The sequence below is a fragment of the Salarias fasciatus genome, chromosome 11 (assembly GCF_902148845.1).
Source record: "Salarias fasciatus chromosome 11, fSalaFa1.1, whole genome shotgun sequence".
Classification (NCBI taxonomy): Eukaryota; Metazoa; Chordata; class Actinopteri; order Blenniiformes; family Blenniidae; genus Salarias; species Salarias fasciatus.
The window spans coordinates 947848-966357 of NC_043755.1; the positions used below are offsets into that span (position 1 = coordinate 947848).

The 18510-nt window shown below is 41.5% G+C and overlaps 1 protein-coding gene across 1 annotated transcript in view; it reads right to left on the reverse strand.

Moving 5' to 3' along the window:
• The window catches only part of agmo (alkylglycerol monooxygenase), a 64661-nt gene extending 46729 nt beyond the window's left edge, over positions 1-17932 (reverse strand). The window contains exons 1-3 of the mRNA XM_030102721.1: positions 17586-17932; positions 9743-9873; positions 9411-9562 (exon numbers count right to left, since the gene is read on the reverse strand). Coding sequence (XP_029958581.1) covers positions 9411-9562; positions 9743-9873; positions 17586-17705 — 403 coding nt within the window. The 5' untranslated portion in view covers positions 17706-17932. The remainder of the gene's footprint in view (positions 1-9410; positions 9563-9742; positions 9874-17585) is intronic.
• Positions 17933-18510: the final 578 nt, after the last annotated feature.

Sequence of the window (18510 nt, forward strand, 5' to 3'; positions counted from 1 at the left end):
GTCCTTTCAAGTGGAAGTCATGCCATGGAAACTATGAAAATGGTAATGAGAGTGGTCAAGCTAAAAACAATCCTTTACGCTGAGTCTAATACGGGACCTCACTTCTCGGTAGTCAATGTCACCTATTTTTACCGTGATCTTCACTCCTTTGTAAATATTAGGACTCATAATAAGATACAGATTTTTTTTTTTTTTTGAAGCATGAAAAATAAAAAAGGCAAGAATGTAACGCTGTCGCCAAGAAGTGAGTGCAGTGAAACTAAACAGAGCTCCGGTGCTCCGTTACATGACAGTTTGAAGCTCATTAAACTGCAGAAAAACACTGGTCGCGTCCTTCGTTTGCCGCATTCCTCAGTGCTCCACTATATGCATCCCTCACGTTGGGATGTTTGTGTTGATCCGTCCTCTGAAAGGAGCCCGAGGGCAGAGTCTGGTTGACCAAGATGACCTCGGCCGACCAGAGTGAGGAGTGAGGACCGTGCCGGGCCCCGTCCTGCGGTCGGGGACGGCCACTTCCCTCTGGTAACAAGAGGAAAAGCTTATATATCCCGAGCGAGCGCTGCGGCCGCTCAGCTGCTCAGACGACTATCTGCGACCCCACAATGTTCCATAATAACAGCCCCGGCAGGCTGGAGGGAGAGGAAATTAAAGTAAGTGGAAACTTTTTTGGGGAGGTAAAAATGATTCTGCAGTTCAAAAATAAAATAATTCCGACCGAATAAACCGAGCACATACTGGAGGAAGCATTTCTCCCCCGAGTCCACAGACGGTGACAAGGGACAGGCGTAGAGTTACAGCTGTTCTCTTTTTTTCAGGTTTTATTGATGGCGAATTTAGCCAATTCTGCTATTAAGTCACTCACACACGCGTGCATCATTAACCTCTGAATCATTACTGCGAGTCGTCTGAATGGGTTTCCAGGTCTGCAGTCTGGAGCGTTGTGGACATGACTGTCAGACTCGGTAAACAGATCCGACTCAGACAGCCGCCAAGGAAACATGGCAAAAATTTTTTTCTCTTTTTTCCAGCTGAGGTTTCGGCTTGGTTTTACTCTATCGTAAAACAGCCAACAGGCGTTCCGCTTACTGACCATGAAGACAAACAAACAAACCTGATCTGAGACCAGATGATGTGCTTTTGGTCCAGTCTTGTCATTTTTACTCATCTTACCTCCAGCATATTGTCTCATGATTGAAACTTATAACACAAGCAGTGTGATTTGCTCTGCTCCACTCTTTTCAGATCTACACATTTCCCTTTCAGTCGTATTATATTCACAAATTGGTGAACAAAATGTCATGTGAAAAGTGATAACAGCTGTAGATGAGAGTAAAAATCATCAAATAAGGAAAGTCAACATTAACAAAAAGAAATCTATTATTACCAAAAAAATACAATCTATAAGGAATTAATCACTTCCCTTGCCGTGTGAAATTAAACACTTTTAATACCACCTCGAATGAATGTCCACCATGTGTATATTTATAAGTTGTAAAGCTTTGTGTTTTAGCTAAATAAACTGATTATCTCCTGGCTGCTAATTGCTTTTTTAATCTTTGTAACGCTTCATCTTTTTTTACAGGTCACAACAAGCCAATACTGATACTATACATATAGATACCAGATCAAATCACAGACAGTGCAACCATGCAGATTTTACATTTATGCAAGATACACATTTTGGAAAAAGACAACAGGAACTGATCAACATAGCTATCAGTAATTAATCTTCAGGGAGCACCAAGTGAAAAAAAGACATGTGACACATAGAAAAAAACATCTCAAAATGTAGAGTTTACTTGAGGATATAAGCCAGTTTTCAGATTATTCCCATCAGAGTTTGGTACCATCATGTATTTCAGTCATGCTGAGGCTTGTGAGCATGTGTGCAACCTTTGGCCTTTCTGCTCAATGGAGGCTAAAACTAAAAGTCACAAAGTGTTTTTCCCATCAGGGGCCCTCGGCATTTAAAGGTGCTGTAGGCAGGATTTTGCTAGTCAATGCTAATTTTTCTGTGTTTTCTTTGGATTAAATGTTAGAGTATCCATCGATAATCCTTTAGGAGTGTAGCATAATTGCACTACCACGAGGGCGCAGTGTTTCCATCTGTCTCTGTTCTGAGCTGAAAAGGAATCTCAACAGCTCCAGGTATCTTTGACCAATCAGAAGAGCTCATGAGGCTCTAACCGTGATTGGTCGAGGGGCGTTCGTCACACATTCTTGTGGGAGGGGCTTAACTTGCGTAAGGGTGTGATGTCAGAGAAAACAGGACAGGATTGGCTGTGCTGGGTTTCAAATGGCCATCTTAGATGGGTCAAATTGCCATCTTGCTGAGGTTTACCTAAGCAAGATGGCGGAGATGCGGAATCCTGCCTACAGCACCTTTAAACATGCCTGTTTAAAAAAAAAAAAAAAAGATTCAAAACTTCTTATATCTTAACTCACTTTTCCAGATTTTGTACTAATTTTAGTTATTTTTTTACCCTTAGTTGTTGTTATTATTGTAACATACTTCAATTCTTGTTTTAAAGTATCATCACTATTTTTCCATTGCTGTTCTATTAAAAAATTGCAGTTGCTAAACATTTGCACGTGAATGTAGAAGCACAAACATGATGACCTGTGTACAGATAGCCACATTGGAAAATTGACTGCAGACCAACACAAGGTCGTCTACCATCGTTAAACCAAAGGACGCAACAACACAGCCTCATTTAACCCCAAAACCACACAAAATAAACTGACCCGCTGAGTTGTTTACGAGAGAGAAATCAACCGTCAGCAGGTCATCACGAACACGAGTCTCTGGTTTTTCACAGAATCCTTGAAAGGCATCACAATAAAATTACTACTGATTAATATCTGAACTTCAAGTTTTAGAGAGTCAGAATTTTACCTTTATTCTAAATATTTTAAGAAGCAAAAGCTGATGTTTAACTCACAGATGTTACAATTTCTTGTGTGTGATTGCAAGTTGCTTGTGTGTATTGAATACATTTTTTGCCTTGGTTTTGCTTTAACGACCAGAATTTTTGTGGCATCTTATAAAATTAATATGTTCAGCATCCATTGGTCTCTTGAAAGGCCAAATTTAATATAATCACACCTTGAGGTTCATGAATGTGAATAAAAAAGTATAATAAAATTAAAAAAAAAAAAAGACCAATAAAACAAATGTGTGCAGGCATTAACCATCTATCAGGAGCAGCAGTAGTCCTGAAGAACTGAGCAAATGCAGCATGTTTGAATAAACATGCACACAACAGACAGTACATACATCAAGTTGAAGTGTCAGAGAAACGTCCCGGTAAGCTCTCTGAGCTGATGGCTTCAGGAACGAAGCAACAGAGTCAACAGCAGTAATCTAACTGCCTGTGACTGAATCGGCTCACACTGATTTCTTTTCTATTGGTCTAAAAACGTCACAGAATTTCAATAAAGTTCCATTTGTATGGCACCAAGTCGTAGCATCAGTCATCCAAGGCCATTTCACATTCAGAGGTCAAGACCTCAACAGAGAGAAAAACAAAAAACAAAGAAATCCCACAATCGAATGACTCCCACATGAGCAACAGCAGGAATGAAGATCTCCCTTCAACAGGAAGAAACCTCCTACACATCTGACTGCGAGAACAGCTGATTATGCATTTCCATCATCCATTCCTAATCGTTTAGACCTCTTATAAACAGCAAGACTTGATGCTCAGATTAGATTTACTGCCTCAATCCTTTTCTTTTGACTGTGCAGCAACACGTACTTTATCAAGTGACCCATTTCTGATTCACACTCACGATGCCTGAAAAGTTCACCAAAGGATTTTTAGGCAGATAAACATCAACAGGGCCATCATGGCATCTTCTGTTGCAATGATTTCCTCCTCCTCCAAAAGACTGAGAAGTCATGTGACCTCTTCGACCGGTCAGATAGCGTCCATGCTTCTCATTCATATACCGTGTGTTTGCTATTTGTGTGCTAAAAAATAAGCTAGATGGTCCCAGATTTGAAAACCCAGATCAGCGTGGTTCCACCGTCATCACATTGACACATACCGCGCGCATGGGTGATTTATTTCTACATGAGTGAGACCTGTATCTGATCTAATAATATCTGAATGCGTTTGTCTTTTTCCTGCTTACACTGTCAAATAGCAGATCATATCTGTGCCATGTTAAACAAAAACAACAAACAAAATCTGAATAGGGTCACATTACACTCACAGTGTAAATAAAACCTTGATTGATTCATAAAATACTGTGAAAAACCAGGTCGACTGACTTCAAACCTGACTGACCACCTGACTTTTTTCTATATCTGATGCAATTTGTCTATTTTTCTCCCTGTTCCACGTAGAATGTTCTGATTAACGTCTAATAAAAGCAGTAAATCAGACAATTTAAAGGTTTCTAATTTCACAGTTTTGCCACTCAAGATGAAACTGGGTTGTTTCTGGTCCCTGAATTAAAATGAATCCGATACTCCTGATTTGAATGATAAAATGTGACCTGGTCAGTCAGAGTCCGTGAATTCACATTAGTCCTTATTGCAGTCTATCGTTTCTATGTGTCCTTACGATACTTACTTTTTCAAAAAATAAACAATTTGAAACAATTTAATTTCTCCTAAAAACAATCAAAACCCACGGACTCATCTGAAAAATAAAATTTCTCCACCTCTTCGTCCTTGACCTCCATAGTTAGTTTCTCCACCCACAAAAAAAAGCACCAACACAAATATAGTTTAAAGAAGAAAACAAATAGCATAAATCAGGTTCGGTTTTTTTTTTTTTTTTTTTTACCAAGTTAATTTATATTCAAAGACCTGACACTTTTACCCATCGACTCCACATGAGCTGACAGAAAGGAGAAAAACCTTTTTTCCCCAGAAGAAACAAGCAGAACAGACTCAGATGTAGGTAATTTCCATTGTTCCGGTTGGTGTTAAGGTCAGGAAAAGAGAAAAGCAGAGCAAGAAGCAAGTGCCTGATACAATCTTTGCGAAGAGAATTTGTGAAGTTGAGTTGACTCCCAACAGATTTTAAGTGGGGGGGTTTGCAATTTCCTCGACTTAGTAGAGTTCTGAACATGTTCAGAAAACCTGCATGACTTACAGCCATCGTGGGCCGATCTTGAACTCTTCCCAATACAGTTTCAACAAATCAAAAACTGCCAGAAATAAGAAATGAGCCTTCAACATGCCAGACCGACCCGGGGACGGGTCCTCATCCAGCCGCTTCAGCACTTCTTTTATGAGCTCCACTTTCCCCGACGTCTGATGACAAAGTGATTTCTAGGCTGTAATTGTAATTTTCATCTGTCGAGCGAGTGTCGTGTGATGTGTGCAAATTTCGACCCAAATTTCTCCGGGACTCCGTGTTCATACGGGGGTTTTACATCCTATTTACTCACATTTGTGTCAAGAAATATCAAAGAGGAGGTAAAAACTAGTTCGTACAACACCGGCAAGTTAACCACCAGACACATTAGTTTCACTGCTCAGTGAATCAATCAATCAAATCAACAAAGAGGTGGAGGTTTGCGGCAATACAATGCTTTAGATAAAGGTTAGTACTAGTACTTTTAAGAAATGGTTTCAGTGCAGTAAAGACCACCCAAATCCAGACAAACTTTTTTTTTCTTTAAGCAGCAAACTTATTTCTTATGACTAATGTGTTATAAAAATGTTTTTGATTCAAAAGAAAGCTCCAATGTACACAGACGCAGACACCATCATGGCAGTCATAATGTCCAGCACACTGTCTGCACCATGGCGAAATGGTAAAAACATCTTTGAGTGGACATTTAAACGCACTAAATGTTCTCAGTGGCTAGGAAGCACGTTGGCGAGCGCAGCCGAAGCAGACGGCCTGGAAAACGCGGCTTCTGTTGAGCGAGCTTCTAACATCAACACGCTTTCATCCAGAGCTATGCGGACGGGCGGCGGGCGGCTTCATGTGCCACTGACACAAATAAACACGAGCGCAGGCCACAAGTAAATACCTCTCTTCCGGTGCAGTGAGTGGCAGCTCGGCATCTGGCACGTGCATCAGTGAGCACATGGAAAGAGGTTTTGTTTTTTTCTTTCATCCGTGTGTTTTCTTTTATAGTGATGCTGCAGGACGTCGCTGCTTCAGAGGCTGGACTATATACGGCCTGTTGCTGTGACAGCGCCGGGTTAAGACCACAGCTCTCTGGAGGCCGAGGCCTCTCACATCTGCACAGCTCCCAAGCAGCTGGATGTAACTCAGAAATAATTGCTTCCTCTACGAGGTCCAGGAAAGCATGATGTGTGTGAGTGTGTGTGTGTGTGTGTGTGTGTCAGTGTGCTATCTTCACGGCTCCTCCCTGCAGGGACAGCGACTAAATCAACATTTTACAGCCATTCATCATCAGACACCTTTTGTAGTCTTTGTTAGCACAATCTGATGGCAACATGAAAGACGAGGACAGTTAGACTGATGCTGGCTTGCACTTAATTTTTACTGGCATATTAATCTAACATCCAGAGGACAACACTGGAAAGTCTTTGAAGTCAGATTTAACCATTTTCTGAGGGAAGTACACCAGTGGGAAAGACTTTCTTCCCCCACAGTGATTCAGATGCAGAAATATTACATTAAAACACTGGTAAATATACTCTCTCAAGAGCAAACGAAAGCAGGTGCCTGCACAGGTCTGCTCCGGAAGAAATGCCTTACTTTGGTTTTCTTGGAGATGTGAAAATCTAATTTTGAAAACCTGACGCATCAGAAAAATAAGGAACCTGAATAACTGAACAGATAACTGAACTAGGGAAGCACTCACAGCACTATTTTAAAGTATGAGTACTAAATGTTAGATGCCAAGTACCAATACTTGTATCAGTAATGTCATTACATGTCTTTTGTGAATGTTTTAATTTCATGGACTGAACGACTGTAGCTTCTTGGGAGTTGGGGTCATGAAAGGCCGAGGGAAGGTTTCCTGCTCCCATCCAGACAAGATTATCTCCAGTGTCTGAGTCAGATGTTGTTATGACAGTGCTATCCGCATGTCTTATCAACCCTGACTGTTCCTTTCTCTTCTCTCCTGGAAGTGGAGGGAGGTGTGGCGGTGCAATGCTCCCACTCATCAAACGCTATTTCGTTATCGTACTGTACCTGTACTGTACTATTACTGACAATAAAGCTCCTGGTTCTGATCTGATATGCTGAAATTCAAGATAACACTTATCAAGTTGCTGGTGTTGCAGGAAGCATTTTTCTCCTCCTCTTGATATTATGGAAGAACACAGTGTACAGTCTGCTTTTTGTTTGTCATTTTCCTCATTGTTAAAGAATCTCCAAACCGAGGACGTCACTTGCTTTGTCTACCTGCTGCCGATGTTCCAGACGGATCTTTTATGAGTATTTCATGCAGTATTGGACCCGATGCTGGTATCGGCGCATCCCTAAACTGAATTTAAAAAAAAGACTACATCTTATAGTCCTCATAGCAGTAATGTAATCGCATATAAAAAATAAAAAAATCGGAAAGTGTTTCACTTTGCTTTCCATTGACATGGTCACCTTCAATTGAAACTCAGCCTCCTGTGTGATCTCTCTTGTATTCCCCATGGGGGACCAAACCCACCGGAGCACATGTAGGGTCTGCTCAGGGGAGACGTTTCCTGGATGCACGCCGCCTCAAGACCTGACCGTTTAACGCCTGGCTAACCAGGACAAATCCAGTCTCACAACATGTACGGTGTGCTACGATCAAACTTTCAAAGTAGGTCTCACAGAAAGGTTGTAATTTCATTGGCATCATAATCGCACAATGCAGCGAGAAAATCCAGAGTCACGATGAATCCGAATTTCATCAACAGGATTCATGTGATTGGATTCAGCCCGCAGATAATTCTTAATAATGATTGTTCAGGTTAGCAGGCAGATGAGTGAGAAAGAAGAAATTGTACACAGTGACGCTTGTTTTACAGATTAACTCATGAAAATAGATGCATGTCTTCACCAGTCTTCACACAAACAAGCAAATGGTGCAGACACAAACTTCCACTTACCAATGATTATTATATAATAATTACTTATAATATACATGAAATGAGCAGAATGTGCACTTTCTGTTTTACAAGGAAACAAATGACATCAATATTGAAAATGTATGTTTGTTTTTGTTAGAAAATGTTAAAGACTTGCTTTTAAAGATGAAAAATTATTTCAAAATGAGGGATGTCACGGTTAGTGCTTTTTACAGCTTTAAGTAACCAATATTGTTTATTGTTTTGAAAATTCATATGACACTGTGCTTAACTATGATGTAATGTGTTTACATATGCTTATATAATCTTTACTTAACCAGAAAACGTTCACTGAATTTGAAGTTTTCTTTAAAGTAAGACTATTCCAGCAACACTTAGATTGTAAAATATGATGTCATGAATTAGTTCAAATGCCACAACATTTTTCACTGCCTCAAAGTCTTGGTGTCAAATACAAGCGCCGGACCCAAAAAGACGACAGCCAGAGGTTCCCATCTGGGCCACCAACCCACCAAGCAAATTGTAAAAAGTTCAAAGAAAACAAGATTTTTTAAAGAAATTTCTTGAGACGAGCCGACACAAAATTCAGAGCTCAGCCATGCTGCCAGACTGAGTTTGTATAAAAATGCAGAATGAAATGGCTATAGGAGACCCTTTTTAGATATTTCACTGTATTTTGCTCCAAAAGATATCAACTGTACAAATTTGGTTTGGTTTCACGAAAATATAGTCATTCTCATCATGTATACTCTGCACCACAAAAACAAAAACCTTAAAGTTTAACTTTAAAGGTTTTCATGTTGCTGTTTTATCACTCCGGCCAACTCAGGATGAAATCGGGCTGGAAGTGGCCCCTGAGCTAAAACGTTTTTGACATCCCGGATCTAGACTTTACTCTGTGTGTGTGAATGTGTTTCCATGTTGTCTGTAAAGTTCTTGACAAATAACGTTTGATGGACTCATTTCTTTGGTCAGCTGGTGGAGTCGCAGTTAGAATAACTTCACCCCACAGTGGGATTATTCTCTGACTGATCATTATCTTAATGGCCTGTCTGTGTGGAGTTGCTACGTTCTCCTCCAGTTACTTCCATTTATCTGAAGATTGGACATATTATGTGTGTTTCTATATTCCTCGGAGATGTGACTGAATGTGTGTGTGGGTGTTTATTTCTAGCAGTGTGAAAGACTAGAGGCTTGTGAGATGTGTAGTGTTTATTTCTGAAAGCTTGATGAATATTCAGCATGTTGAAATGAAATATCATCGATGCATTACTGAACAATCGCCGATATTTCCGGCAGTGACATTAATGTTGACTACAGACAGCATTATCGATTAGTGGGCATTAATAATCAATGGGAGATCCGATCAGCCGTGATCAGCGTGTTCTGCAGGTACCGTGAGCGGAGCGATGAACCCAGTAGTAGCCCAGATCCACGCCCAGGAAGGTGAGCCACCAGGTCCAGGCGGAGTCCCAGGGCAGCTCCAGCAGGCGGAAATGGTCCCACACGTACATGTAGGCAGTCAGTTCGCAGCCTCTCATCAGCAGCCTGGAGGGAATACATTCAGCTGACTTACAGCTAACACAGTTATGCTACTAAACTGCACAACATCAGAGCTACTGAACCTACTGGCTTTGAGCCGTACGGATGTCGAGCATGTGACTGTATAACCAACCGAATGCTGAATGACAATTGTTCATCTTTGCCGAGTACTGCTTGGACACTCACAGTGGGAGTCTGGAGATCATCCCGGCAGAAATGGAGGTGATCCCATCGCTGATGGTGACCACCGGACCCCCCGTCTTCACCACGCCCACCACCAGCTCCAGCAGCATCAGCCCCACAAAGAAAGGGAAGGCCTGCACACACACACACAGACACACACATACACACACAGACACAGACACATGCCAGCATGACTCAGCACTTTTTGAAAACTGTACAAACAAGACAGATTTGAGCCCACTGTTGCTTTTAGCAGTCGCACGGAGCACGAGTGCTTGTTTTGGCAGATGAGCTGAAGGCTCGCAGAGCTTTCATGTCTTGTGATCCGCGGCGGTTGTTCCAGTGTCTGAAGCCACAGTGATTTGGCAGGATGGACAACACAAACATTTCAGCAGCACTTGGAAGCAGGAATGATCACAGAGGACAATAAAATGACAAATGCAAACAAACAGCATGTTTTCATTTGAGTCATGTCCCATGGGAGGCTTGACAAGCCCACAAAGACTAAGAAAACATCTAAATGCATGCATTTAATGTGAATTTTAAACTTAATAGGTTGCTTGAGTAGTTGACAGGCAGTCCTCTTGTCAAAATAATATGCAGATAAGACGTAAACAAGCCAGCGCACTGAAAAATTTGTTCAAAAACATAGAAGCAGCCACCATTCTTAGTATATTTTATGTTTCTATTTTAAATTAAAATTTATTCTTTCTTGTGGGGACTCTGTTGGTGAGCAAGTTTTTATACCACAAAATATGATGCTTTTGAAATTCCTCAATTGTTTTTAAAAATGAAATTTTACCATAGACATGCTGGCATGGCGGCCAGTTAATGACAGGCAGAGTTAATGGACAGGATATTGAATTCAAGGAGATGCTATACCTAAAATCTAAACTGGAGGCCGGCATCCATCATACAAATTTATATGGTGGAGATGATACCTGTTCACAGACATCACATTCACATTAGAGACGGAAAATGGGTGTTCGCAAAAACGACATTTCAAGTGAAAACAAATACTTATTGTATTTTCCTTTCAGAAATGTTTTTTTTTAATAAGAATGTTTTGAAAATTATGTTCATTTACATGTAAAAGGAGGGAACACAGAAAACGACACAGCATGTCACGCTGGGTGCTGTTGGTCATTTTTGCTATAAACTACAAACGTGCACACAGAACAAGACGCTGTAAACATTCACAATGGGAGGACAACAAGAACGATCATGATAAGAGATGGATGCACAGAAATCAACCACAAGCTAGGCGGAGCGACCTGCGACATGGCGCAGAACGAATAGCGTCGCTGGAGCTTTGGGACGCCTTGCTGGATGACCCCACCCACACCGAGGTGGTGCTCTGTACGACTGAAACCGAGTGGAGCTGAGCCAAACAGTGTCAGAACTGTGTAATGGAAAAGTGCCACTAGTCCCAGGAGAATACGGACTGGGAGTCACGCCACCCTGAGGAACGCCATCCCTGTTATTGTCCATCGACTGGAGCATGTCTAGAAGAACTGCTTACTACAGCGGTGGTGCACATGCACAGTCGCAGCATTTCCTGGGAGATGGAGTTGAAAAGCTCCATCTTGGGAGCCATTTTCTGAAATTTTTTTCTTTTTAGTGGCCCCAAGTGCTATTGCGTCGTAAATGGAAACCAAAACACAACAAAAGTTTCGCATTTTCATTTGAAAATGTTTGTGTGAATGAAGCCTCAGTGATGAATTCTCATTCAGTAACTACATTACACAACTCTACAAACAGAAAATACAGCTCAAAATGATCCAGTTTCTCATTCAATTTCCTACACCGGCATATACGACTCACCCATTCATTTTTCGTTATATCTATGTTTCTTTTTAACCAAAAGTATTCTACTGAAAGTATTTTTTTATTGTATTGCTCTTTAGTTTGTGCATATCTGAGCCTGTATGCAATTCATGAGTATATAAAAAAAAAACTCCAAGGACTAAATACAGTGAATTTAAATAAAAAAACAAAAACCTGAGTCCGGCTCGTCGTAACTACTCCTGACAAAACAAATGGTGAGCAATAACTGAGGAGTCAGTGACGGGCCTTTATTTCCAGCAGTTCTGGAAACATGTAATAACCTCTTAATGGGTCTGTCAAACATGGAACAAATTAGTGAGGGACGGGGTTAGCAAACAGGTCACAACTGCAGCTTCGGCGGCGTGTCGGCCCCGCCGGAGAGCTTCAGCCTGAAGGCAGTGGGGCGGGCGGGCGTTGGGGGGTGTCGGGGTGTCGGGGGGCTGTGAGAAGAGCGAGGAATGAAGGGCGTGACGAGAGCCCGGAGGAGCGCACATCTGCAGGTGGGGAGGGAGGAAGTGTGTGTATATTCATGAGTGGATGGAAGTGAAAGTGACTGTGTGCACGCATGTGTGCATATCCCCATGTGGATGATTCCACTTTAACGTGCAGGTGTGCGGCGTGTGCGTGCGTGCGTGTGTGTGTGTGTGTGTGCGTGCACAGGCAGAGGCAGGAGGGCCACCGGGGACCCGCGATCACACGCAACACTCCAACATCTGGCAGCAGACTGCAGAGCTGCAGCTAACAAATGGGCTCGCAGCGCAGGCAGACCTCCTCCGAACCCGCTGGGAGAGAGATTATCATCCTGGCCTGCAGCCTGAAGCCTTCCCTCTCCTGTCTCGCAGATAGTTTTACCTCTGCAGCCCTGACTTCTTGACAGCCCGGGACAAAATTATTCAACAGGGCATGCTGATTCTCATGCTGTGCAAAAGAAGAAAAAGCTTGTCTTTGTTATTCTTTTATTTTAAACGCATGCATTTTGGGGCCGTGTCCAAGTTTGAATCAAATAAATCTTCCTTTTTTTTTGACAAGTCTTTCCCTTTATTCCATCCATCTATCCATCAATCTCCACTTGATCTAAATCAAGTGTGCAGGATCTGGAGCCGATCCCAGCTGACTGTGGGCACCGGTCCATCGTGAGACAATCACACACTCACACGTTCACGCCTACAGGCACATTTCAAATCAATGATTAACCTCAATCGCTTGTTTTTGGAGCATGAGAGGAAACTACGCTACCCAGAGAGAACCCAGGCACGCACAGGAGAACATGTTCAACTTCACACAGACGAGCGCCTCAAGCCAGGAATCAAACCAGATATTCTCGCTCTCAGACGGCTCAGAAAAAAAAGCATGACACAAATATGATCGTGTGGAAAACGCAACGGAATAATAAAATAACCAACAAATACATCCCAATCCAACAAAAAAAGGAAAGGAATTATTACTGTTTGAAAAAGGTGAATAAGATTTTGTACTGAATCTACAGATGCACTGAAGCCAATACCCATATTGAGAGATTTAGAGATTATTTAATAACAATGAGGTTAAAAAAAAAAAAAAAATCAGTCAGGCATTAAAGTTTGTTCTGCCTCAATATCAAGAGGAAGTGAAGCTAGTTCAAATAACGCCAGCAGCTTAATCACCAGTGACATTTAGAACCAGCTGAGTTAGCCCGATGTCGCTCATTAGTTTAATTGCTCAGCACCTAACTCCAACCTAAAGAGTTTTGACGCACTCACACACGCGCACGCACACACACACCAGTGATGCTACACAATTGAAGTATGGTTTAATGGCATTTAATAACTACTGCTATTGACACTCTGTATCAGGAAGTGGCTATAGGTTAGTGCTCATCCTTTCAAAAGTGGAACTGGGGCGTAGCTAATTTATTAAAGAGCATTAAGTAAGTAAGTAAGTAATCAGATCAGAATCACAAAGTGCTTCACAACAAAAACAAAATACTGTATAAAGAAAATGAACATTAAAAAAATCACGTAATAAATAGATCAGAGATTGCTCTGACATAAAAGCAGAGAGTTAGAAGGCAATATATAGTGCTGCCAAGACACATTCTGTCAGTGAGTCTGAAACGCCTTCTGGAACAGATGCGTTTTTAGATGTTTTTTGAAGGCATTGACTGAGTCCAGGGGGCGCAGGTCTAGGGAGAGCTCGTTCCAGAGGCGAGGCGCAGTGGACATGAACGAGCGGCCACCCCTAGTTTTAAAGTGAGTGCAGGGGATTCTCAGCAAGTTCCGTTCATTAGATAAAACTCTGAGTGTAAGTGAATAAAAGAATGAATGTGTATCGTCAGGCAATTTAGAGTCACCAGTAAACCAACTTAACCTCCCACTGATGTTTTAAGACTGTATAAGGAAATCAAGTACTGTGTGCAAAACATTACATAAGACAACGGGAGAAAGGAGTTAAAGGAGAGAGTGTGCACACAAAAGGTAATCAATCAATAAGTTGTAACAACATTTGAGCAGCAGGGGGTGAAACGGAGGTGAAAGGTCACTGGTTGAAATTCCTGAAGCCGAACACATGGCAGTCCACTGCTCACAATATATGAAATGACAGTTAATTATGAACAGAATTTGTGATATGCCAAGAAATAACCCATCCATCTTCTATCCACCATAGCATCATTAAGTCTGTACAGTCCTGCCCGCCATAGAACCATTAATATTCTGCTATGAGGGGAGAGTGCAAACCACTACACGCCTGTGCACCCGATAAAGCACGATAAAATAGTGGATATGTGTGTGACAGAAACCCCTTGTTGTGCTTTAACATGACACATGACAACGGTGCTCAGAGTCACCGAAAGCGCAACTTTTTGAAAACGACACCTAAGGTGGAGCCCTTGTTAAACACACTCCGACTCCATAGTGTCCCAAAATGACAACTACAACGTTTTCAGAGTTTCTACCCTTTTCATGAAAACAGACATGGTTTCCAAAACGTTGCAGTTTAAACGCGAAACTTTTCTGAAACAAAAACCCGAAAATCATGCGTTTTCACTTGAAATATTAGTTTAATTGGTCTAATCAACCTCAAACCACGGTTTATGGACTGAGGGCAGAAGCCAAAGTTCCCTGAGAAAATCCACCCACACACAGGTAGAATAGGCAAACTCAACATAGAAAGGTCCCATTACGACTGCACAATGTTATTACTGTTGTTGAAAATCATATCGCAGTCCCATGCTCACTCGATAGGATGCAGCCCGAGGTCATAAGTGAGGAATCAAACCTGAGATTTTGTCACTGTGAAGCAGGAGCACTGACCACTTCTACACCTCCTCTTGTATTCTCTCCAAATGTGACTGCAAAATCACTTCTCTCTGATCTTTCAAGCATTTCAAACTGTACTTTTGTCATTGTGCAAATAAACTAAAAATGCTCAGTATTTTTTACAACGCAGCCGGCTTGAAGCTTGGGCGGAACGCTTGTTGTGGCGTCTAATAATTGCATTTTATATAAATTTTATTTTCCTTTGAATCCAGCTTCACTCGGAAAGTGACATTTGCAGGCCAGATGTGTGCATTTTCCTAAACAGCCCTTTTATAAGGTCACGGATGGCTGATGCCTGCTGAAAACACGCAAGCTGACGATGCACTTTTATCACCGCCGGCTGAGAAATACTCCGTTTGCCTTGAGATCACTGAAAAATGCAGGGACCTGGCAACAACCCACCGACCCATAATTCCAAACAACTCCAAAATTAGAAGATTGTGTTTGCTTTTTGGTAATGAATGTGGCCTGCTGGGATCACACAACAACAGTTGTGGGGGATAATTAATGACACATCACACACTGTAAACTCTGCAGAGTCGCTGAGCTGCCGGGCCACGCCCATGCAAACTCTTCACCGCCGTGAAGCCCCACAGTCAGAACTAATTTGCCTGATCACGTTTGGTAGTGGATAAAAAGGCCTCCTGCTGAGAGGGTAATTGTTCTCCTCCCGTGATGTTCCCATAAAACCTCATGATAAACATGTGGCGTCAAGCCCGCACCAGACATTTGCGACACTAAAACGTCAATCGAGACACTGTAAAGGGACAATAAAGGAGGAAACACTACTTTACAAAATGTGTATTAAGTGGAGGGAATGCAGCGGATCTAGTAAAGCAGGGCAGGTTTCAGAGTCTGCAGGTATGGAGCGACTTCTTAACCTACTTCTCAGAGTCTCAGTTTCAAATCACACTCATGTATGACCGACTTGTAAAGAGTTCAACTTATGCTTCAACAGAAATCCTGATTAATCTCAAAAGTATGTGTTTGGTCTGAAAAGTGACTGGAAAAAGAAAAAAAAGAGAAATCATGTCTGCACAAGGCAAACATGTAAACTCCATCCTGGGTTCTGCCCAGTCCGTACACTTTGGGTCAAATCATGAATGCATTCCCCAAATATTGGCTAATTCAACGTGCAAGTCCTCTGCTCTCTCTAATTCCTCTATGATACACTGTGTATCTTAACTTCATCTATATTAAACTTTCTGTCTGTCAACCAGAAAACTGACAAGACTGAGAAGACTAAAGACCAGGAGTCACTCTGGAGGCCACCACTGTTGTTATTGTATACCTCCTCCTCGCACCATTGCTGAATAAACGGCAGAGGTGTCAAGAAAGTACTTTCCCATGCCATGTTTTTGTTGTGCCCAGTCAGTTAACAAAGGGCTGGGCTGATTTGAATCACCTGCAACAAACAGTTCTGGGCCCAGGTGATCACAATCAGCCCAGCTCTTCGAGACCGTTTATTAAACGGTGTTTCAAAACCCCCAAAAAGTTTTGGATTTCACTTGACAACGTTGCCATATGAACAGACCCTGAAATACAAGCTAAATACCAAGCAGAGGTACTCAGTAGTCTCTTGAGTAAAAGTTAAAATGTACTGAAATGAACTAGAGTACAACAGTAGAAGTATTTCTTTTACTCCTTTTGAGGAATCTTGAACTTTGGCTGGAACATTTTCAACAGAGCATTCTGAATGACTTGAGCTTATCTACTTCACAAGTTGCATCTAGGGACAAAATGTCTGTTGAAACCTTTTCATCTGCTTCCTTGTTGTCAATAAATGTATTGTTTTAAACAGAATGGAGCTCCAGTCATACAGCTTTGTCTAACTCATACCAAAGTGTCTTCCGAAATACTCTGAACTATATTTTATAAATGTTAATGATACAAACACAGAAGAAATGGAAGTTCCCACATCACAGGATGAAACATCCCATTACAAAACTTTTTTTTTTCTTCAGGATTTTGGATCAATATCACACAAACGGTACCAAGTCATCTACTTCTCCACTGAGCACATCCATGGTTTGGATTAACCTCTGCATATCTCTGTCTAATAAATTGTTATCAAAATTATTGCTCATGTCTGTCAATTTAAAATCCATTAATTCGGGTGCACTGATTCAAATGAGATGCAATTAAAAGCAATAGCTAATACAGTAACAGTTTAATTGTAATTAAACAAATGTAAGGCAGTTTAACCATTCTTAGCAGTAGAACAGTAGCAGTAGAACACTTTAATTTATTCAAAACAAGTAATTCACTTTTCTAATCTTAAATCATAAATAAGCACATAATTTAAAGTAGTATCCTTTAAAGATGACAATTTTCAAGCTTTTTATTTTTAAAATAGTCAATTCAATTGAGTTTTCTCACAAACGGCTTAAATAACCTTAAAGTACATGTTGGAAATTTAACTGTACTTACTCATTTCAAGGATAAATTTTCATGACTTTGTCCATCTCTGCCCTAAAGTTTGTTAGGTTACATTCACTTCACTAATTAACTAATTAACACTAATTAATACGTATTAATCTGCATCATCTGTATGATTCCCCTGTTCAAACTTCACCATCACTTTCACTAAATAATGTTTACTTTGCATGTTTACACTGTGGAAATCCTCCTGTTACAGTAACAGTCTGACTCATGAAGGTCAGCCGGAGGGAAGTGATTTATGAATAAAAGAAGAAAAGCTTATTTATCAGCTGTGGACTCACCTGCTGCACATACTGAGGAACATCTTCCACTTTCTCGTAGGACGACTCGTTCGGGCTCAGCATGAAGAACATGGACCTGAACCCTCTGGACACGGACTCGAACTCCAGACCTGCGGCCATGGTGCGCAGCTTGCTCCCCGCCGTGGACGCGCTCAGTTCGGGTTTTACCTGCGCAGGTGCGGCACGCAGAGACGAAGCGCACAGACACGCTCCTGCCTCGACTCCTCCGTTTTTATCAGTCCCTGTTTTCACCTCCTGGAAGTAAACTAGGTCACTTATGAAATGGGAAGCGCGTGTCTGTGCATGTGCGAACTTGCAGGCACTCCGGGACGGTCTTTTCAGGAGCGCGTGACCGCGCGCCAGCGGTCATTTACCCGCCGAGTCCACCGCAGGCATGCCACCTTTGGTCACGCGCATACAGGTGTTTTTCAGCGTGCGTCACGCGAAGTCTCGCGAGACTCCGTGGAGAGTTTATTCCCAAATCGAATTTCACGCGCTGGTCGGGTGAAGGCCACGCGCTCTGTGTGTTTTTATAATGAAAGTCGTTTCGAGGAAAAGGCAGCGATAGTAGCAGAATTCAGCAACGGAAAACACTTCAGGTACGTTTTCAACTCTTCATCCCACCATGAAAAATTACTGCCGGGACATCCAACATGCTAAATGAATGAACGAATAAATAAATAAATGATTATTTGGACTGCACATGATTCTTTTCTTTAATTTTCAAACAGAGTTTGAAAATAATTAAACTTCTGGAAGCTGAATTAAACTTCTGGAAGCTGAACGTTTACAAAGCTGAATGAATGTTCAAAGGCTCTTGTTTGTTTCTCTGAATGGCCAAAATTATTACATTGTTGACAAATAAGGTGATGTTTTCTGCTTGACTTGTAGTTTGGAATAAGTGATAAGTAAAGTCTTGTTTCGA